At 52.6% G+C, this 24,377-nt stretch overlaps 1 protein-coding gene and 1 long non-coding RNA gene across 2 annotated transcripts in view; one reads left to right on the top strand and one right to left on the bottom strand.

Moving 5' to 3' along the window:
- LOC138238263 (myc-associated zinc finger protein-like) overlaps nucleotides 1–19,834 on the bottom strand; it is a 42,899-nt gene extending 23,065 nt beyond the window's left edge. Inside the window, exons 1-6 of the mRNA XM_069188386.1 lie at nucleotides 18,863–19,834; nucleotides 9,769–9,919; nucleotides 8,200–8,573; nucleotides 7,272–7,516; nucleotides 1,515–1,578; nucleotides 1,241–1,412 (exon numbers count right to left, since the gene is read on the bottom strand). Of these exons, the coding sequence (XP_069044487.1) occupies nucleotides 1,241–1,412; nucleotides 1,515–1,578; nucleotides 7,272–7,516; nucleotides 8,200–8,573; nucleotides 9,769–9,919; nucleotides 18,863–18,895 (1,039 nt within the window). The 5' untranslated portion in view covers nucleotides 18,896–19,834. The remainder of the gene's footprint in view (nucleotides 1–1,240; nucleotides 1,413–1,514; nucleotides 1,579–7,271; nucleotides 7,517–8,199; nucleotides 8,574–9,768; nucleotides 9,920–18,862) is intronic.
- A 3,220-nt stretch (nucleotides 19,835–23,054) lies between these two features.
- LOC138238155 (uncharacterized) lies at nucleotides 23,055–24,043 on the top strand. Its single transcript, XR_011189293.1, has 2 exons — nucleotides 23,055–23,233; nucleotides 23,587–24,043. It is a non-coding gene; the product is annotated as an uncharacterized lncRNA (long non-coding RNA).
- Nucleotides 24,044–24,377: the final 334 nt, after the last annotated feature.

The following is a 24,377-nucleotide window of genomic DNA, read 5'->3' as shown; positions in this document are numbered from 1 at the left end:
AGACAGTGAGCCCGTCTCTCAATAATAATAATACAGTGTGTGATCTCCTGTCCCAGCCTGAGGAACAGACAGTGAGCCCGTCTCTCAATAATAATAATACAGTGTGTGATCTCCTGTCCCAGCCTGAGGAACAGACAGTGAGCCTGTCTCTCAATAATAATAATACAGTGTGTGATCTCCTGTCCCAGCCTGAGGAACAGACAGTGAGCCTGTCTCTCAATAATAATAATACAGTGTGTGATCTCCTGTCCCAGCCTGAGGAACAGACAGTGAGCCCGTCTCTCAATAATAATAATACAGTGTGTGATCTCCTGTCCCAGCCTGAGGAACAGACAGTGAGCCCGTCTCTCAATAATAATAATACAGTGTGTGATCTCCTGTCCCAGCCTGAGGAACAGACAGTGAGCCCGTCTCTCAATAATAATAATACAGTGTGTGATCTCCTGTCCCAGCCTGAGGAACAGACAGTGAGCCCGTCTCTCAATAATAATAACACAGTGTGTGATCTCCTGTCCCAGCCTGAGGAACAGACAGTGAGCCCGTCTCTCAATAATAATAATACAGTGTGTGATCTCCTGTCCCAGCCTGAGGAACAGACAGTGAGCCTGTCTCTCAATAATAATAATACAGTGTGTGATCTCCTGTCCCAGCCTGAGGAACAGACAGTGAGCCCGTCTCTCAATAATAATAATACAGTGTGTGATCTCCTGTCCCAGCCTGAGGAACAGACAGTGAGCCCGTCTCTCAATAATAATAATACAGTGTGTGATCTCCTGTCCCAGCCTGAGGAACAGTGAGCCTGTCTCTCAATAATAATAATACAGTGTGTGATCTCCTGTCCCAGCCTGAGGAACAGACAGTGAGCCCGTCTCTCAATAATAATAATACAGTGTGTGATCTCCTGTCCCAGCCTGAGGAACAGACAGTGAGCCCGTCTCTCAATAATAATAATACAGTGTGTGATCTCCTGTCCCAGCCTGAAGAACAGACAGTGAGCCTGTCTCTCAATAATAATAATACAGTGTGTGATCTCCTGTCCCAGCCTGAGGAACAGACAGTGAGCCCGTCTCAACACACGTGGTGCTGCGCCTGGTTGTGCACACGCATGTGGTAGCTGATGTAGGACAGGAGAGACAGGAGACAGAGAGAGACAGCAGACAGAGAGAGACGAGAGAGAGCAGACAGCAGACGGCGAGAGACAGCAGACGGCGAGAGACAGCAGAGACCGGGCCTGACGCACCGCGGATGCAGAGCTCACACACGTGGTGCTGCGCCTGGTTGTGCACACGCATGTGGTCGCTGATGTAGGCGGCGGACAGCAGCTTGCCGCACACGTGACACGGCACCTTGTCCTCGTGGCGGATCATGTGGGCGCGCAGGCGGTCGCGCGTGGCGAAGGCCGACTCGCACGTCTGCGGAGAGAGAGAGAGACGGGCACACGGTGGGTGGCCATGATGGGGCCCAACACCCCCAGCGCCTGCGAGAGACGGCGAGATCGAGACCGGGAGGGGTACCTCACACTTGAAGGGTCTCTCAGTGGAGTGGACCTGTCGCACATGACTGTTGAGATGATCAGGCCTGAGAGAGAGAGAGAGGGGTTAATACACACACACTGACTGACACTCCAGTACATTAACACTGCACTGAGAGAGAGGGGTTAATACACACACACTGACTGGACACTCCAGTACATTAACACTGCACTGAGAGAGAGAGGGGTTAATACACACACACTGACTGGACACTCCAGTACATTAACACTGCACTGAGAGAGAGGGGTTAATACAGACACACTGACTGGACACTCCAGTACTTAAACACTGCACTGAGAGAGAGAGGGGTTAATACAGACACACTGACTGGACACTCCAGTACATTAACACTGTACTGAGAGAGAGAGGGGTTCATACAGACACACTGACTGGACACTCCAGTACATTAACACTGCACTGAGAGAGAGAGGGGTTCATACAGACACACTGACTGGACACTCCAGTACATTAACACTGTACTGAGAGAGAGAGGGGTTCATACAGACACACTGACTGGACACTCCAGTACTTAAACACTGCACTGAGAGAGAGAGGGGTTAATACAGACACACTGACTGGACACTCCAGTACATTAACACTGTACTGAGAGAGAGAGGGGTTCATACAGACACACTGACTGGACACTCCAGTACATTAACACTGCACTGAGAGAGAGAGGGGTTAATACACACACTGACTGGACACTCCAGTACATGAACACTGCACTGAGAGAGAGAGGGGGGTTAATACAGACACACTGACTGGACACTCCAGTACATTAACACTGCACTGAGAGAGAGAGGGGTTAATACAGACACACTGACTGGACACTCCAGTACATTAACACTGCACTGAGAGAGAGAGGGGTTAATACAGACACACTGACTGGACACTCCAGTACATTAACACTGCACTGAGAGAGAGAGGGGTTAATACACACACACTGACTGGACACTCCAGTACATTAACACTGCACTGAGAGAGAGGGGTTAATACACACACACTGACTGGACACTCCAGTACATTAACACTGCACTGAGAGAGAGAGGGTTAATACACACACACTGACTGGACACTCCAGTACATTAACACTGCACTGAGAGAGAGAGGGGTTCATACAGACACACTGACTGGACACTCCAGTACATTAACACTGCACTGAGAGAGAGAGAGAGGGGTTAATACAGACACACTGACTGGACACTCCAGTACATTAACACTGCACTGAGAGAGAGAGAGAGGGGTTAATACACACACACTGGACACTCCAGTACATTAACACTGCACTGAGAGAGAGGGGGGTTAATACACACACTGACTGGACACTCCAGTACATTAACACTGCACTGAGAGAGAGAGGGGTTAATACAGACACACTGACTGGACACTCCAGTACATTAACACTGCACTGAGAGAGAGAGGGTTAATACACACACACTGACTGGACACTCCAGTACATTAACACTGCACTGAGAGAGAGAGGGGTTCATACAGACACACTGACTGGACACTCCAGTACATTAACACTGCACTGAGAGAGAGAGAGAGGGGTTAATACAGACACACTGACTGGACACTCCAGTACATTAACACTGCACTGAGAGAGAGAGAGAGGGGTTAATACACACACACTGGACACTCCAGTACATTAACACTGCACTGAGAGAGAGAGGGGTTAATACAGACACACACTGACTGGACACTCCAGTACATGAACACTGCACTGAGAGAGAGAGGGGGGTTAATACAGACACACTGACTGGACACTCCAGTACATTAACACTGCACTGAGAGAGAGAGGGGTTAATACAGACACACTGACTGGACACTCCAGTACATTAACACTGCACTGAGAGAGAGAGGGGTTCATACAGACACACTGACTGGACACTCCAGTACATTAACACTGTACTGAGAGAGAGAGGGGTTCATACAGACACACTGACTGGACACTCCAGTACTTAAACACTGCACTGAGAGAGAGAGGGGTTAATACAGACACACTGACTGGACACTCCAGTACATTAACACTGTACTGAGAGAGAGAGGGGTTCATACAGACACACTGACTGGACACTCCAGTACATTAACACTGCACTGAGAGAGAGAGGGGTTAATACACACACTGACTGGACACTCCAGTACATGAACACTGCACTGAGAGAGAGAGGGGGGTTAATACAGACACACTGACTGGACACTCCAGTACATTAACACTGCACTGAGAGAGAGAGGGGTTAATACAGACACACTGACTGGACACTCCAGTACATTAACACTGCACTGAGAGAGAGAGGGGTTAATACAGACACACTGACTGGACACTCCAGTACATTAACACTGCACTGAGAGAGAGAGGGGTTAATACACACACACTGACTGGACACTCCAGTACATTAACACTGCACTGAGAGAGAGGGGTTAATACACACACACTGACTGGACACTCCAGTACATTAACACTGCACTGAGAGAGAGAGGGTTAATACACACACACTGACTGGACACTCCAGTACATTAACACTGCACTGAGAGAGAGAGGGGTTCATACAGACACACTGACTGGACACTCCAGTACATTAACACTGCACTGAGAGAGAGAGAGAGGGGTTAATACAGACACACTGACTGGACACTCCAGTACATTAACACTGCACTGAGAGAGAGAGAGAGGGGTTAATACACACACACTGGACACTCCAGTACATTAACACTGCACTGAGAGAGAGGGGGGTTAATACACACACTGACTGGACACTCCAGTACATTAACACTGCACTGAGAGAGAGAGGGGTTAATACAGACACACTGACTGGACACTCCAGTACATTAACACTGCACTGAGAGAGAGAGGGTTAATACACACACACTGACTGGACACTCCAGTACATTAACACTGCACTGAGAGAGAGAGGGGTTCATACAGACACACTGACTGGACACTCCAGTACATTAACACTGCACTGAGAGAGAGAGAGAGGGGTTAATACAGACACACTGACTGGACACTCCAGTACATTAACACTGCACTGAGAGAGAGAGAGAGGGGTTAATACACACACACTGGACACTCCAGTACATTAACACTGCACTGAGAGAGAGAGGGGTTAATACAGACACACACTGACTGGACACTCCAGTACATGAACACTGCACTGAGAGAGAGAGGGGGGTTAATACAGACACACTGACTGGACACTCCAGTACATTAACACTGCACTGAGAGAGAGAGGGGTTAATACAGACACACTGACTGGACACTCCAGTACATTAACACTGCACTGAGAGAGAGAGGGGTTAATACAGACACACTGACTGGACACTCCAGTACATTAACACTGCACTGAGAGAGAGGGGTTAATACACACACACTGACTGGACACTCCAGTACATTAACACTGCACTGAGAGAGAGAGGGGTTCATACAGACACACTGACTGGACACTCCAGTACATTAACACTGCACTGAGAGAGAGAGAGAGGGGTTAATACAGACACACTGACTGGACACTCCAGTACATTAACACTGCACTGAGAGAGAGAGAGAGGGGTTAATACACACACACTGGACACTCCAGTACATTAACACTGCACTGAGAGAGAGAGGGGTTAATACACACACTGACTGGACACTCCAGTACATTAACACTGCACTGAGAGAGAGAGGGGTTAATACAGACACACACTGACTGGACACTCCAGTACATGAACACTGCACTGAGAGAGAGAGGGGGGTTAATACAGACACACTGACTGGACACTCCAGTACATTAACACTGCACTGAGAGAGAGAGGGGTTAATACAGACACACTGACTGGACACTCCAGTACATTAACACTGCACTGAGAGAGAGAGGGGTTAATACAGACACACTGACTGGACACTCCAGTACATTAACACTGCACTGAGAGAGAGAGGGGTTCATACAGACACACTGACTGGACACTCCAGTACATTAACACTGCACTGAGAGAGAGAGAGAGGGGTTAATACAGACACACTGACTGGACACTCCAGTACATTAACACTGCACTGAGAGAGAGAGAGAGGGGTTAATACACACACACTGGACACTCCAGTACATTAACACTGCACTGAGAGAGAGAGGGGTTAATACACACACTGACTGGACACTCCAGTACATTAACACTGCACTGAGAGAGAGAGGGGGGTTAATACAGACACACTGACTGGACACTCCAGTACATTAACACTGCACTGAGAGAGAGGGGTTAATACAGACACACTGACTGGACACTCCAGTACATTAACACTGCACTGAGAGAGAGGGGGGTTAATACAGACACACTGACTGGACACTCCAGTACATTAACACTCCACTGAGAGAGAGGGGTTAATACAGACACACTGACTGGACACTCCAGTACATTAACACTGCACTGAGAGAGAGAGGGGTTAATACACACACACTGACTGGACACTCCAGTACATTAACACTGCACTGAGAGAGAGAGGGGTTAATACACACACACTGGACACTCCAGTACATTAACACTGCACTGAGAGAGAGAGGGGTTAATACACACACACTGACTGGACACTCCAGTACATTAACACTGCACTGAGAGAGAGAGGGGTTCATACAGACACACTGACTGGACACTCCAGTACATTAACACTGCACTGAGAGAGAGAGAGAGAGGGGTTAATACAGACACACTGACTGGACACTCCAGTACATTAACACTGCACTGAGAGAGAGAGAGAGAGGGGTTAATACACACACACTGGACACTCCAGTACATTAACACTGCACTGAGAGAGAGAGGGGTTAATACACACACTGACTGGACACTCCAGTACATTAACACTGCACTGAGAGAGAGAGGGGTTAATACAGACACACACTGACTGGACACTCCAGTACATGAACACTGCACTGAGAGAGAGAGGGGTTAATACACACACCCTGACTGGACACTCCAGTACATTAACACTGCACTGAGAGAGAGAGGGGTTAATACAGACACACTGACTGGACACTCCAGTACATTAACACTGCACTGAGAGAGAGAGGGGTTAATACAGACACACTGACTGGACACTCCAGTACATTAACACTGCACTGAGAGAGAGGGGTTAATACAGACACACTGACTGGACACTCCAGTACATGAACACTGCACTGAGAGAGAGAGGGGTTCATACAGACACACTGACTGGACACTCCAATACATTAACACTGCACTGAGAGAGAGAGAGGGGTTAATACAGACACACTGACTGGACACTCCAGTACATTAACACTGCACTGAGAGAGAGAGAGGGGTTCATACAGACACACTGACTGGACACTCCAGTACATTAACACTGCACTGAGAGAGAGAGGGGTTAATACAGACACACTGACTGGACACTCCAGTACATGAACACTGCCCTGAGAGAGAGAGGGGTTAATACAGACACACTGACTGGACACTCCAGTACATTAACACTGCACTGAGAGAGAGGGGTTAATACAGACACACTGACTGGACACTCCAGTACATGAACACTGCCCTGAGAGAGAGAGAGGGGTTAATACAGACACACTGACTGGACACTCCAGTACATGAACACTGCCCTGAGAGAGAGAGGGGTTAATACACACACACTGACTGGACACTCCAGTACATGAACACTGCCCTGAGAGAGAGAGGGGTTAATACAGACACTGACTGGACACTCCAGTACATGAACACTGCCCTGAGAGAGAGAGGGGTCCACACTGTACTGACCGGGAGAAGCCCTTGGAGCAGTGTGGGCAGACGTAGGGCTTCTCCACCCCGCCCTGGTGCGAGCGCACGTGGTAGGCCATGCGGTCCTTGCGCTTGAAGCGCTGCTGGCACACAGGGCAGGAGAAGGGCTTCTCGTCCGAGTGCGAGAGCCGGTGTCGGTTCAGGTGGTACACGTCCCGAAACGCCTTCCCACACGCCTCGCACGCGTGACTCCTGCGCACACGCCTGTCCCCCACACACGCCTCCTGGGAGAGGAGAGAGAGACAGGAGAGAGAGAGGGGAGACGGGAGAGAGAGAGAGAGAGAGAGAGACAGGGAGACAGGAGAGAGAGAGGAGAGAGGGGAGGGGAGAGAGAGAGAGACGGGAGAGAGAGAGAGAGAGAGAGACGGGAGACGGGAGAGAGAGGGGAGAGAGGGAGAGAGAGGAGAGAGAGAGGGGAGAGAGACGGGAGAGAGAGACGGGAGACGGGAGAGAGAGGAGAGAGAGACGGGAGAGAGAAAGGGGAGAAGAGAGAGAGAGACAGGGAGACAGGAGAGAGAGAGGAGAGAGAGAGACGGGAGAGAGAGGGGAGGGGGGGGGGAGAGGGGAGAGAGAGAGGAGAGAGAGAGGAGAGAGAGGGGAGAGAGGAGAGAGAGAGGAGAGAGAGAGGAGAGAGGAGAGAGACAGGGAGAGAGGAGAGAGGGGAGAGAGAGAGGGGAGAGAGAGGGGAGAGAGGAGAGAGAGAGACGGGAGAGAGAGACGGGAGAGAGAGAGAGACGGGAGACGGGAGAGAGAGAGAGAGGGGAGAGAGGAGAGAGATGGGGAGAGACGGGAGAGAGAGAGAGGGGAGAGAGAGAGGAGCAGGTTCATACACAAGCAGTATCTGGGTACGAAACACCCCGAGAGAAGTGCCCCCCCTCCTTCCCCCCGTCCCCCACTCCTCACCGACCTGCCCCGTCGCCCCGGGCAGCGGGTGAGTGGTGGTCGCCATGGCGATGGCGGTGCCGGCCGCGGCGGGGGTCCCTGCGGGCATCAGCAGGGGGGCCGCGCCGTCGCCGTTGCCGAGGGAGGGCGGCAGCAGGGCAGGAGGAGGAGGAGGAGGAGGAGGAGGAGGAGGGGGGGCGGCGAGGCGGAGCAGCGACACCGGCGCCGGCCCGCCGGGCCCGCCGGACCCCCCGGACCCCCCCGCGCCCCGCTCCGGGTCCCGCGGCTGGCGGCGCGCCCCCGTGTGGACAGACTGGTGGCGCCGCAGGTTGTAGCCGTTCTTGAACTGCTTGGAGCAGATGGAGCAGATGTGGAGCCCAGCGTGTCTGAGGGGCTTGACTGAGAGAGAGACAGGCAGGAGAGAGAGACGGGTCAGTACTGACACTGCAGCCTGGGGGGCTTCACTCAGAGAGAGACAGGTCAGTACTGACACTGCAGCCTGGGGGGCTTCACTGAGAGAGAGACAGGTCAGTACTGACACTGCAGCCTGGGGGGCTTCACTGAGAGAGAGAGAGAGACAGGTCAGTATTGACACTGCACCCTGGGGGGCTTCACTGAGAGAGAGAGAGAGAGACAGGTCAGTACTGACACTGCAGTCTGGGGGGCTTCACTCAGAGAGAGAGAGAGAGACGGGTCAGTACTGTCACTGCAGCCTGGGGGGCTTCACTCAGAGAGAGAGAGAGACAGGTCAGTACTGACACTGCAGCCTGGGGGGCTTCACTGAGAGAGAGACAGGTCAGTACTGACACTGCAGCCTGGGGGGCTTCACTGAGAGAGAGAGAGAGAGAGAGAGAGAGAGAGAGAGAGAGAGAGAGAGACAGGTCAGTACTGACACTGCAGCCTGGGGGGCTTCACTCAGAGAGACAGAGGTGCACTTCCTACTGCACTGTGACAGATACTCTGGGATTAGAGAAACATTCTTCCCCAAATTCAGAAATCTAATCCCAGAGTTCCCACACCTGCCAAAACCACAACAGGTCCCAATCCTACTGGGAGAGGGAGGAGGGAACTCAGTTGATCTGGCAGCCCAGTATGTGATCTCCTGTCACAGCCTGAGGAACAGTGAGTCCGTCTCCCAATAATGCTCCAGCCGCCTACAGTATATGTCAATATTATATAATATGTCTTTGTTGTAAATGTCTGTAACATGTCTGTAGATTTTATTTTACTTCTATTTTTTGTTTTGTTCCCTGTTAATTTTATTATTTTTATTTGCTTTGGCAACACTGATTGTACCTATCGGTCATGCTAATAAAGCATCTTGAATTGAATTGAGAGACAGGTCAGTACTGTCTCTGCCCTCTGAGGGACTTCACTGAGAGAGAGACAGGCAGGAGAGAGACAGACAGGTCAGTACTGTCTCTGAACTCTGAGGGACTTCACTGAGAGAGAGACAGGCAGGAGAGAGACAGACAGGTCAGTACTGTCTCTGAACTCTGAGGGGCTTCACTGAGAGAGAGAGAGAGGCAGGAGAGAGAGAGACAGAGAGACAGGTCGGCACCGGCCACGCCCCCCTCCCCCGGGCTCCTCCCACCTGGCTCAGGGTCCTCACTCAGGGCCGCTGTGTCCACCGTCGACGGGGGCGGAGCCATGTGCGCCGTGGGCGGGGTCTGTGGGGGCCCATCCAGACCTGGGAGGAGCTCGGAGTGCAGTGGCCCCGCCCCTTGCGTCTGGGTGGGCGTGGTCTGGGGAGGAGGGGGAGGGGACAGTGAGAAAGGGCTGGTGTAGCTGACCAGAGAGAGGCCACAGTCCAGCTGGAGGACCACACAGACACACACTCACACAGACACACACAGTGAGAAAGACACACACACCGAGACCACACACTGACACAGACACACACCTCATACAGAGACCACACACTCACACACACACCTCACAGAGATTACACACTCAGACCCCACTTCACACCTCATACACAGATCACACACCCACACCCCCCTCACACAGAGACCACACACTCACACAGACACACACACCTCACAGAGATGACTCTTAGACCCCACCTCAGACCTCATACACAGATCACACACTCACACCTCACAGAGAGAGACCACTCACCCCTCACACAGAGAGACCACACTCACCCCTCACACAGAGAGACCACACTCACCCCTCACACAGAGAGACCACACACTCACCCCTCACACAGAGACCACACACTCACCCCTCACACAGAGAGACCACACACTCACCCCTCACACAGAGAGACCACACTCACCCCTCACACAGAGAGACCACACTCACCCCTCACACAGAGAGACCACACTCACCCCTCACACAGAGAGACCACACTCACCCCTCACACAGAGAGACCACACACTCACCCCTCACACAGAGAGACCACACACTCACCCCTCACACAGAGAGACCACACTCACCCCTCACACAGAGAGACCACACACTCACCCCTCACACAGAGAGACCACACTCACCCCTCACACAGAGAGACCACACTCACCCCTCACACAGAGACCACACACTCACCCCTCACACAGAGAGACCACACACTCACCCCTCACACACAGAGACCACACTCACCCCTCACACAGAGACCACACACTCACCCCTCACACAGAGAGACCACACACTCACCCCTCACACAGAGAGACCACACTCACCCCTCACACAGAGACCACACACTCACCCCTCACACAGAGAGACCACACACTCACCCCTCACACAGAGACCACACACTCACCCCTCACAGAGAGACCACACTCACCCCTCACACAGAGAGACCACACACTCACCCCTCACACAGAGAGACCACACTCACCCCTCACACACAGAGAGACCACACTCACCCCTCACACAGAGACCACACACTCACCCCTCACACACAGAGACCACACTCACCCCTCACACACAGAGACCACACTCACCCCTCACACACAGAGACCACACTCACCCCTCACACAGAGACCACACACTCACCCCTCACACAGAGAGACCACACTCACCCCTCACACAGAGACCACACACTCACCCCTCACACAGAGAGACCACACTCACCCCTCACACAGAGACCACACACTCACCCCTCACACAGAGACCACACACTCACCCCTCACAGAGAGACCACACTCACCCCTCACAGAGAGACCACACTCACCCCTCACACAGAGAGACCACACACTCACCCCTCACACAGAGACCACACACTCACCCCTCACACAGAGAGACCACACTCACCCCTCACACACAGAGAGACCACACTCACCCCTCACACAGACCACACACTCACCCCTCACACAGAGAGACCACACTCACCCCTCACACACAGAGAGACCCCACACTCACCCCTCACACAGAGAGACCCCACACTCACCCCTCACACAGAGAGACCCCACACTCACCCCTCACACAGAGAGACCACACTCACCCCTCACACAGAGAGACCACACACTCACCCCTCACACAGAGAGACCACACACTCACCCCTCACACAGAGAGACCACACACTCACCCCTCACACAGAGAGACCACACACTCACCCCTCACACAGAGACCACACACTAACCCCTCACACAGAGAGACCACACACTCACCCCTCACACAGAGAGACCACACTCACCCCTCACACACAGAGAGACCACACACTCACCCCTCACACAGAGAGACCACACTCACCCCTCACACACAGAGAGACCACACTCACCCCTCACACACAGAGAGACCACACTCACCCCTCACAGAGAGACCACACTCACCCCTCACACAGAGACCACACACTCACCCCTCACACAGAGACCACACACTCACCCCTCACACAGAGAGACCACACTCACCCCTCACACAGAGAGACCACACTCACCCCTCACAGAGAGACCACACTCACCCCTCACACAGAGAGACCACACTCACCCCTCACACAGAGAGACCACACACTAACCCCTCACACAGAGAGACCACACACTCACCCCTCACACAGAGAGACCACACTCACCCCTCACACAGAGAGACCACACACTCACCCCTCACACAGAGAGACCACACTCACCCCTCACACAGAGAGACCACACACTCACCCCTCACACAGAGACCACACTCACCCCTCACACAGAGAGACCACACTCACCCCTCACACACAGAGAGACCACACTCACCCCTCACACAGAGACCACACACTCACCCCTCACACAGAGAGACCACACTCACCCCTCACACACAGAGAGACCACACTCACCCCTCACACAGACCACACACTCACCCCTCACACAGAGAGACCACACTCACCCCTCACACACAGAGAGACCACACACTCACCCCTCACACAGAGAGACCCCACACTCACCCCTCACACAGAGAGACCCCACACTCACCCCTCACACAGAGAGACCACACTCACCCCTCACACAGAGAGACCACACACTCACCCCTCACACAGAGAGACCACACACTCACCCCTCACACAGAGAGACCACACACTCACCCCTCACACAGAGAGACCACACACTCACCCCTCACACAGAGAGACCACACACTCACCCCTCACACAGAGACCACACACTCACCCCTCACACAGAGACCACACACTCACCCCTCACAGAGAGACCACACTCACCCCTCACACAGAGAGACCACACACTCACCCCTCACACAGAGACCACACACTCACCCCTCACACAGAGAGACCACACTCACCCCTCACACACAGAGAGACCACACTCACCCCTCACACAGAGAGACCACACTCACCCCTCACACACAGAGAGACCACACACTCACCCCTCACACAGAGAGACCCCACACTCACCCCTCACACAGAGAGACCACACTCACCCCTCACACAGAGAGACCACACACTCACCCCTCACACAGAGAGACCACACACTCACCCCTCACACAGAGAGACCACACACTCACCCCTCACACAGAGAGACCACACACTCACCCCTCACACAGAGACCACACACTCACCCCTCACACAGAGAGACCACACTCACCCCTCACACAGAGAGACCACACACTCACCCCTCACACAGAGAGACCACACTCACCCCTCACACAGAGAGACCACACACTCACCCCTCACACAGAGAGACCACACACTCACCCCTCACACAGAGAGACCACACTCACCCCTCACACAGAGAGACCACACACTCACCCCTCACACAGAGACCACACACTCACCCCTCACACAGAGAGACCACACTCACCCCTCACAGAGAGACCACACACTCACCCCTCACACAGAGAGACCACACTCACCCCTCACACAGAGAGACCACACACTCACCCCTCACACAGAGACCACACACTCACCCCTCACACAGAGAGACCACACTCACCCCTCACACAGAGAGACCACACTCACCCCTCACACAGAGAGACCACACACTCACCCCTCACACAGAGAGACCACACTCACCCCTCACACAGAGACCACACTCACCCCTCACACAGAGACCACACTCACCCCTCACACAGAGAGACCACACTCACCCCTCACACAGAGAGACCACACACTCACCCCTCACACACAGAGACCACACTCACCCCTCACACAGAGACCACACACTCACCCCTCACACAGAGAGACCACACTCACCCCTCACACAGAGACCACACTCACCCCTCACACAGAGACCACACTCACACCTTAGAGATCACACAATCACATCCTCCTCACAGAGATTACACACTCACACACCACCCTCACATAGAAATCAGTCACACACCCCCAACACAGAGATCACACACTCACACCCCCCTCACACCTCAGAGATCTCTCACACACACTCACACCCCCCTCACAACCCCTCACACCTCATACAGAGATCTCTCTCACACACAGAGATCTCTCACACACACTCACACCCCCTCACACCTCACAGAGATAACACACTCACACCTCAGAGATCTCTCACACTCACAGCCCCCTCACACCTCACAACCCCTCACACCTCATACAGAGATCTCTCTCACACACAGAGATCTCTCACACACACTCACACCCCCTCACACCTCAGAGATAACACACTCACACCCCCCTCACACCTCAGAGATCTCTCACACTCACACCCCCCTCACACAGAGATCACACACTCACACCCCCTCACACCTCAGAGACCACACACTCACACACACCCTCACACCTCATACAGAGATCTCTCACACACAGAGATCTCTCACACACACTCACACCCCCCTCACACAGAGATCACACCCCCCTCACACCTCACAACCCCTCACACCTCATACAGAGATCTCTCTCACACACAGAGATCTCTCACACACACTCACACCCCCTCACACCTCACAGAGATAACACACTCACACCCCCCTCACACAGAGATCACACACTCACACCCCCTCACACCTCAGAGACCACACACTCACACACACCCTCACACCTCATACAGAGATCTCTCACACACAGAGATCTCTCACACACACTCACACACCCCTCACACAGAGATCACACCCTCACACCCCCCTCACACCTCAGAGATCACACTCACAACCCCTCACTCCTCATACAGAGATCTCTCACACACACTCACAGCCCCCTCACACCTCACATAGAGATCACACACTCACACCTCAGAGATCTCTCACACTCACACCCCCCTCACACCTCACATAGAGATCACACACTCACAACCCCTCACACCTCATAGAGAGATCTCTCACACAGAGATCTCTCACACACACACTCACACCCCCTCACACCTCACACAGAGATCATACACTCACACCCCCCTCACACCTCAGAGATCTCTCACACTCACACCCCCCTCACACCTCATACAGAGATCTCTCTCACACACAGAGATCTCTCACACACACTCACACCCCCTCACACCTCACAGAGATCACACACTCACACACACACCCTCACACCTCCTACAGAGATCTCTCTCACAGAGATCTCTCTCACCCCCTCACACCTCACACAGAGACCACCCTCACACACCCCCCTCACACCTCAGAGATTTCTCACACACACTCACAACCCCTCACACCTCACACAGAGATCTCTCACACACACACTCACACCCCCCTCACAGAGACCACACTCACACCCCCCTCACACCTCAGACACCACACACTCACACACACACCCTCACACCTCATACAGAGATCTCTCTCACACACTCACACCCCCCTCACACCTCAGACACCACAAACTCACACACACACCCTCACACCTCATACAGAGATCTCTCTCACACACTCACACCCCCCTCACACCTCAGACACCACACACTCACACACACACCCTCACACCTCATACAGAGATCTCTCTCACACACTCACACCCCCCTCACACAGAGACCACACTCACACCCCCCTCACACCTCAGAGATTTCTCACACACACTCACATAGAGATCACACACTCACAACCCCTCACACCTCAGAGATCTCTCACACACACTCACACACAGAGATTTCTCACACACACTCACACCCCCCTCACACCTCACAGAGATCTCTCTCACACACACTCACACCCCCCTCACACCTCAGAGATCTCTCACTCACAGAGATCTCTCACACACACTCACACCCCCCTCACACCTCATACAGAGACCACACACTCACACCCCCTCACACCTCACACAGAGATCACACACTCACACCCCCCCTCACACACAGATATCTCTCACACACACTCACACACACTCACACCCCCTCACACCTCACACAGAGATCACACACTCACACACCCCTCACACCTCATTCAGAGATCTCTCTCACACACACTCACACAGAGATCTCTCACACACACTCACACACCCCTCACACAGAGATCACACACTCACACCCCCCTCACACCTCAGAGATCTCTCACTCACACACACCCCCCTCACACCTCACATAGAGATCTCTCACACACACCCTCACACCCCCCTCACACAGAGACCACACTCACACCCCCCTCACACCTCAGATACCACACACTCACACACACACCCTCACACCTCATAGAGATCTCTCACACACACTCACACACAGAGATTTCTCACACACACTCACACCCCCCTCACACCTCACAGAGATCTCTCTCACACACACTCACACCCCCCTCACACCTCAGAGATCTCTCACTCACAGAGATCTCTCACACACACTCACACCCCCCTCACACAGAGACCACACTCACACCCCCTTCACACCTCAGACACCACACACTCACACACCCCTCACACCTCATACAGAGATCTCTCTCACATACACCCTCACACCTCAGAGATCTCTCACACTCACACCCCCCTCACACCTCACACAGAGATCACACACTCACACCCCTCACACCTCAGAGATCACACTCACACCCCCCTCACACCTCAGAGATCACACTCACACCCCCCTCACACCTCACACCTCACAGAGATCTCTCTCACACACACACCTCACACAGAGATCTCTCACACACAGAGATCTCTCACACACACTCACACCCCCCTCACACAGAGATCTCTCACACACACCCCCTCACACCTCAGACACCACACACTCACACCCTCACACCTCATACAGAGATCTCTCTCACACACACTCACACCTCAGAGATCTCTCACACACACTCACACCTCACACAGAGATCACACACTCACACCCCCCTCACACAGAGATCACACACTCACACCCCCCTCACACACAGAGATCTCTCACACACACTCACACCCCCCTCACACAGAGATCACACACTCACACACCCCCTCACACACAGAGATCTCTCACACACACTCACACCCCCCTCACACAGAGATCTCTCTAACACACAGAGATCTCTCACACAAACACACACCCCCTCACACCTCAGAGATCACACACTCTCACCCCCCTCACACCTCATACAGAGATCTCTCACACACACTCACACCCCCCTCACACCTCACACAGAGATCACACACTCACACCCCCCTCACACAGAGATCACACACTCACACCCCCCTCACACACAGAGATCTCTCACACACACTCACACCCCCCTCACACCTCATACAGAGATCTCTCTAACACACAGAGATCTCTCACACAAAAACACACCCCCTCACACCTCACAGAGATCACACACTCACACACCCCTCACACCTCAGAGATCTCTCACACTCTCACCCCCCTCACACCTCAGAGATCTCTCACACTCTCACCCCCCTCACACCTCATACAGAGATCTCTCACACACACTCACACCCCCCTCACACAGAGATCACACACTCACACCCCCCTCACACCTCAGACACCACACACTCACACCCCCTCACACCTCATACAGAGATCTCTCTCACACACTCACACCCCCCTCACACCTCACACAGAGACCACACACTCACACCACCCTCACACAGAGATCACACACTCACACCTCAGAGATCTCTCACACTCACACCCCCCTCACACCTCACAACCCCTAACACCTCATACAAAGATCTCTCTCACACACAGAGATCTCTCACACACACTCACACCCTCCTCACACCTCAGAGATCTCTCACACTCACACCCCCTCACACCTCAGACACCAAACACTCACACCTCATACAGAGATCTCTCACACACACTCATACCCCCCTCACACCTCACACAGAGATCACACACTCACACCCCTCACACCTCAGAGATCACACTCACACCCCCCTCACACCTCATACAGAGATCTCTCACACACACCCTCACACCTCAGAGATCTCACACTCACACCCCCCTCACACCTCACACAGAGATCTCTCACACACACCCTCACACCTCACACAGAGATCTCTCACACACACCCTCACACTCACACACAGAGATCTCTCACACACACCCTCACACTCACACACAGAGATCTCTCACACACACCCTCACACTCACACACAGAGATCTCTCACACACACCCTCACACCACACACAGAGATCTCTCACACACACCCTCACACCACACACAGAGATCTCCCATACACACCCTCACACCACACACAGAGATCTCTCACACACACCCTCACACAGAGATCTCTCACACACACCCTCACACTCACACACAGAGATCTCTCACACACACCCTCACACAGAGATCTCTCACACACACCCTCACACTCACACACAGAGATCTCTCACACACACCCTCACACCACACACAGAGATCTCTCACACACACCCTCACACCACACACAGAGATCTCTCACACACACCCTCACACCACACACAGAGATCTCCGACACACACCCTCACACAGAGATCTCTCACACACACCCTCACACCACACACAGAGATCTCTCACACACACCCTCACACCACACACAGAGATCTCTCACACACACCCTCACACCTCACACAGAGATCTCTCACACACACCCTCACACTCACACACAGAGATCTCTCACACACACCCTCACACTCACACACAGAGATCTCTCACACACACCCTCACACCACACACAGAGATCTCTCACACACACCCTCACACCACACACAGAGATCTCACACACACCCTCACACCACACACAGAGATCTCTCACACACACCCTCACACCACACACAGAGATCTCTCACACACACCCTCACACAGAGATCTCTCACACACACCCTCACACCACACACAGAGATCTCTCACACACACCCTCACACCACACACAGAGATCTCCGACACACATAGAGAAGTCATACTGGGGTTCTGATATTCCTCACCTGAAAGAGGAAACTACTCCAGGCAGCGTCCATTCCGAATAATAATAATAATAATAATAATAATAATAATAATAATAATAATAATAACAATAAGAAGAATAATTATTATTATAACTGCGTGAGGCTCCACTCAGGAGTTACTCATTAGTTGGGTCAAGACTCGGGGCGAGTGTGCTGGTGGACCGGACCGGACCGGACCGGGGGTCGGTGCTGGGGGTCTGGGGGGGGGTCAGGCCCGGCTCAGTGAGCCCCCGAACTCTCGAGCCGGTCGGGTCCGGGTCCGGGTCCGGCAGCCGGCCCGACTCCCCGGGACCGTCCGGGACCGTCCTGGGAGAGCCGCCGGGCTGAGCCGGGCTGAGCCGTGCGGGGCTGCGGGGCGCCGGCGAACCGAACCGTGCCGAAGCGAGCCGGGCCGGGCCGGCGAGGCCCACATGCGCCGCCCTGACCGCGCCGGCTGCTGGCTGCTGTCCGCGTCACTGGTGCCGCTGGGGTTATTATCGCCCGTGTTGTTGTTGTTATTATTATGATTATTATGATTATTCTTGCTGTTGCTGCCGCTGTCGCTGTGCCCGGAGGCGCCAGGGGCTCGCTCGCTCGCTCGCTCGGGCCCGCCGGGAGAGTCCAAGCCGCGGTGTCGCGTCCCGTCGCCCGCCCGCCCGCGTCACAGCGCTCCCGGCCGGCCGCCGGCCGCTCCCCCGCCTCGGACGGCGACGCCGAAGGATGCCATCTTTTTTTTTTTCTTCCTCCCTCCCTCCCTCTCTCTCGCTCGCTCTCTCTCTCTCGCTCTCTTTCTCTCCGTTTTTTTCCCTGTTCTTCCCTTTTCCGTCGCCCTGCCCGCTCGGTCGCGCTGGCTGGCTGCCTTAAAGGGGACGTCTCCCCCTCCGCCCTCCGCGCCGCCACCTTGAGAGAGCGGCGTCTGCGCCGACAGAAAAGACGGAGCAGCCCCGCCCCTCCTCCTTCCTTCGTCCCGCCCCGGATGTTTCCTCTCCGGGGGTTTCCGGTTGCTCGGGGGTCTTTAAACATGAGAAAGACGAAACAGGAGATAACGTATTAAATCAGATACAACAGCTGATACACTTCCCGGCCATGGGAGTTGGTTGCTCAGGTTTTGCGGGGGCTGTGTTTCAGAATAGCGTGTGGCTACCGACATTTCTTTAAAAAAAGTTCTTCTTCTGCTCGTCTGTGGACAGCATGCTGCAACATTGGACTTTCTGGACACTCGATCTGTACACACCTCTGCACATTTTGCACAGATTCTATTGTTTTAACCGTGACTATGATCATATTGTAACGCAACGGGGGCTCAGGCGGGCGCCCTTGCCGTATCTGGTCGGCCCCATCCCGACTGGAGGCTCGAACCCGGGACTTCCGCGTCTCTCTGCAGCGACCCAGCCCCGTGAGCTAAAGAGAGACCTCTCCACAGCCCAGTAGCTGTGGTCCTGCTATCACAGGGAAGGGCGCCCGCCTGAGCCCCCGTTGCGTTACAATATTTTGCACACACCTACAGAATGTATTTATTAATTTTATATGTATTTTGTATTGCTGTACCTACTCTAATGTTTCGTCTATTCCGATGTCTGTTTTTGCTGGTCTTGGGCTGGACTGCTGTAACACATCAATGTCCCTTCGGGATCAATAAAGTCTGATCGATCTATCTAAAATCTTTCATTTGTAACATTTTTACCTTTAAATGTTGAATCATAACATTTTGCGAATCGATCCTAAACAGGTTTGTATGCAGGCAGTTAACAAACCAAGGAAACAAAGATTCCTGCTTATTATGACCAAAGACACGTAAGCCATCGTTTCCCATTGGCCCTTACCAGGCCTGGCCTCCTAATAACCCCCCTGGAGTGTCCAGAAAAGCGCTATAGAAGTGTGAGGAATTATGATTATTATTATGATTATTATTATTACACCAGGGGGCCCAGAATTCGCAGTGGAGGGGGCGAGACACACACTGTCTGCCCTCTGTCTGTGAAGGGCGCTTCAGCGGATGTGCCCGTGCCCGATGAGTCTGGCACTCGTCTTCGCTCGTCATCAAAAATCCCAGGGTGTTTCTCGAGAAGAGTAGGGGTGTTACCCCGGTCTCCTGGACAAATTCCCCCCTGGTCTTTACCCATCATGGCCTCCTGATAACCCCCCTCTCTGAACTGGCTTCATCCCTCTGCTCTCCTCCCCACTGAGAGCTGGTGTGTGGTGAGTGTACTGGTGCATCATCCAGGTGGGGGGGACACACTGGTGGTGGTGGAGGGATCCCCATGACCTGCAAAGTGCTTTGAGTGGAGTGTCCAGAAAAGCACTATATAGAGGAATTATTATTATTATTATTATTATTATTATTATTATTATTATTATTATCGTGTTCGCGTTGAAATCTAGAAAGGGGCGTTTTAACAGGATCAAATCTGTGAGCGATCTCAGATGAATCCTGAAACGAGGGTCACCCCGTCCCCTGCTCTCAACGGCAGTGTCATCCTTTCGTGTCATCTTCTCCGGCCGGTTTTGACTTCACCCGTCAGAGAGCTCGTCTCCATTCTCGCCGAACCCACAACGTGGAATCCCCTGAACCCCACCAGTTCTGCCATTTTAGACGTGTACAGGTAAGCTAGCCACATTTAGCCACGCGAAAGCAGCCCTGAAAATATTTCAACATTTATTTTTCGTTATGTCCCGTGGTGTATATATATATTTAAAAAAAACTTCTGACTGGGTTTGCAAACTTATGTTTAAAAAGAGTTCAATATCGATATGGTAGCGCCCCCGCCCGCTGGAGAGGAGGAAGTGCACCTAGGGCGCTGAGGGTGCCGCACAGCATGCTGGGAGTTGTAGTCCGAGGTCCGGACGACGACCAGCAGCGGACCCAGCTCAAGTCAATAGCCCTGTGTTAGTTTCAGTGTCCTGCGCAGCTGAGTGTGTAGAGTCTGTGAACGAGTTGTACGCGTTCCCTCGATCCGCTTGTGTGTGTGTGCGTGTGTCTTGTGGTTGGTTTGAGGGTTATAAAGAAGAATAAAAGATGGTGCTGGTGTTATGTTAAAGGTTAATCCCATTGGAAATACTACGCAGATATCCCTTTGTAGTGGACTTCATTACTACACTGGCACGTTATTATCTACTCAAAGTGACGGGTCTGGGAGGGGTCCCGTGTCTGAACTGGTTAAAACCCGATGGAAACACGAATTTACAGACCCTGGGAGAGGTGTGAGTGGGGCCAGCAGGGGGCGCTCTCTCCCAGCTCCCAGCCCACTGGAGCCCAGCAGGGGGAGCCTGGCCAGTACCTGGAGGGGAGACTCCTGGGAGAGGGGTGAGTGGGGCCAGCAGGGGGCGCTCTCTCCCTGCGCTCTGTGTGGGTCCTGATGCCCCAGTCCAGTGATGGTGAGCTATAAAAGAGTAGGGCTGGACACTGACGGGGACACTGGACTGTAAGAAGGCTCTTTCCTTCAGATGAGACGTGAACCCGGGGTCCTGACTCTCTGTGCTCATGAACAATCCCGGGGTGTCTCTATAAAAAAGTCGGGGTGTTACCCCGGTGTCCCCCTGGTCTTGACCAGTCCTGGCCTCCTAGTAAGCCCTAATGACCTCTGACCTGTCCTCCTCGCTCTGAGAGCTGCTGTGTGGGGAGAATACTGGAACATCACCCAGGTGGGGGTACACACTGGTGGGGAGGGGGGGATCCCCTTTCCGGTGAAGAGCTTTGAGTGGGGTGTCCAGAAAAGCGCTGTATAAGCGTAGGAATTGTTTTAAAGAGGAAAGTTGCTTATTAGTTCTTATGATCTGTATTTTTGTGGATTCTTTGTGTATATTTGTTCAAATAAAGAATTTTAAAAAATATGGAGATAAAAAGGTTTTTATTTCCCATGAACCTTTGCACTTTTGTTGGTCTCAGTGTTTTAAAAGAGAGAAGAAAAGAGCTTTTAAGAGGACATTCGTTTTATAATGTTAAATAGCGTTGTCATGCTGGCAAAATTATACACACTTCACCGGGGAGTGCTTGAAACGTCCGTGCACTTCAAAAACAAGTCTCACCCTCTTTAAAAAGGATCGGAGAATCCCCTTGGAAACGGGTCCGGCGTGTCAGCTTATGGTTGTGTCTGACCTCAAACGCAACGTTAATAACGTTCGAGCTGCGGATTCACTGTCGTAGTTTTATCGGACAGTGCCTATAGGAATATACGCGGAACTCCTACATTTTCTTCTGTGTCCTGTAAGAGGGCGTCGCGCCGCTGCTGCGTCATCTGAAAGCGCCTCGTGGGAAAAAGAAAACAACCACCACGCGTTACACGCGACACGACACGACACGACACGACACGGCAGCGCCAGACGCGTGAGACACAAGAACACCTGTTGTCCACAGAGCTGGGGACGTGTGGGGTGAGGGGTCACACTAATCAAGTCTACTATTGTAACGGTATTATCACCCGTGACCTGTTGTTGTTTTGCACACTGCCTGTTGTCTCTGTCTTTCTTTTGTTATACAATTGTATTGTTGTTGTTGTTGTTGTTTTTCTTGTACTACTTATGTCCGAGAGCCAGCTGACTAGCATTTCGTTATACCATATACCTGTGTGAGTATATGAGTATAATGACAATAAACTTGAACTTCAACTATCTGCTGAAAGAGGTTTATAAACCTACTCACCAAGCTTATTTTAAAATATTTGGGGGGAATTTGAGTATTTAAAATTCTTAAAAGCAGTTTGTTTTTCACTTTACACGCATGTAAGACTTGGCCAACACGAGAATGACAGTTGACATCAGAGGGTTGAGCTCAGGGCCCCACGAACAACGTCCTTCACGCGAGACGTGCAGGAACACGACGCGCACTGGGCCAGGAACGCAGAGTGCCAGGAAGCTGTCGAACGATGACAGGAGAAAACTGCTCGTTTCACTGTCCGGTTCCCAGAAGGTGTTCAGTCAGGTGAACCTCGAGTTCCTCAGCGGGACCCGTGGTGTTCAGGATCTGGAAAGGAATGTCTTTGGTTTTCAGTGGCCTGGGGAGAGTGATGCACTCAGTTCTAGCAGAATTGAGAGAATGACTGTCTCAGTGTTGAATGATATTTCTCTCCTTGATGACTGGGAAGAATCTCTCATCTGTAGTTGTTCGGATGTATTTCTTATCATACTTTCCTCCTAAGACGCTGGGGCTTGCATAGAATAAAACTGGAAATGTTCGTTTCAAAAGGATAATTCTCTGTTGAAATTCAGAGGTGGGCTCAGAATGACTTGAGAGTGCAGTTAACACTTGAAGCTCCTATTCCACCAGCACCTTGATGTCATTATAACTCACCTTTATAGGGAAAAGAGTAGATCATGTATTAACGACAGAGATCGAGAAACACAGGCAGCAACAGTTTAACACACACACTGATCCCAGCAGACACTGTCTCACACTCAGTTTAACACACACACTGATCCCAGCAGACACTGTCTCACACTCAGTTTAACACACACACACTGATCCCAGCAGAGACACTGTCTGACACTCAGTTAAACACACACACTGATCCCAGCAGAC

The sequence above is a fragment of the Lepisosteus oculatus genome, chromosome 4 (genome assembly GCF_040954835.1).
Source record: "Lepisosteus oculatus isolate fLepOcu1 chromosome 4, fLepOcu1.hap2, whole genome shotgun sequence".
Taxonomy (NCBI): domain Eukaryota; kingdom Metazoa; phylum Chordata; class Actinopteri; order Semionotiformes; family Lepisosteidae; genus Lepisosteus; species Lepisosteus oculatus.
Note: the sequence above shows the minus strand (reverse complement) of the source record. Positions and strands in the feature narration are given on the sequence as shown.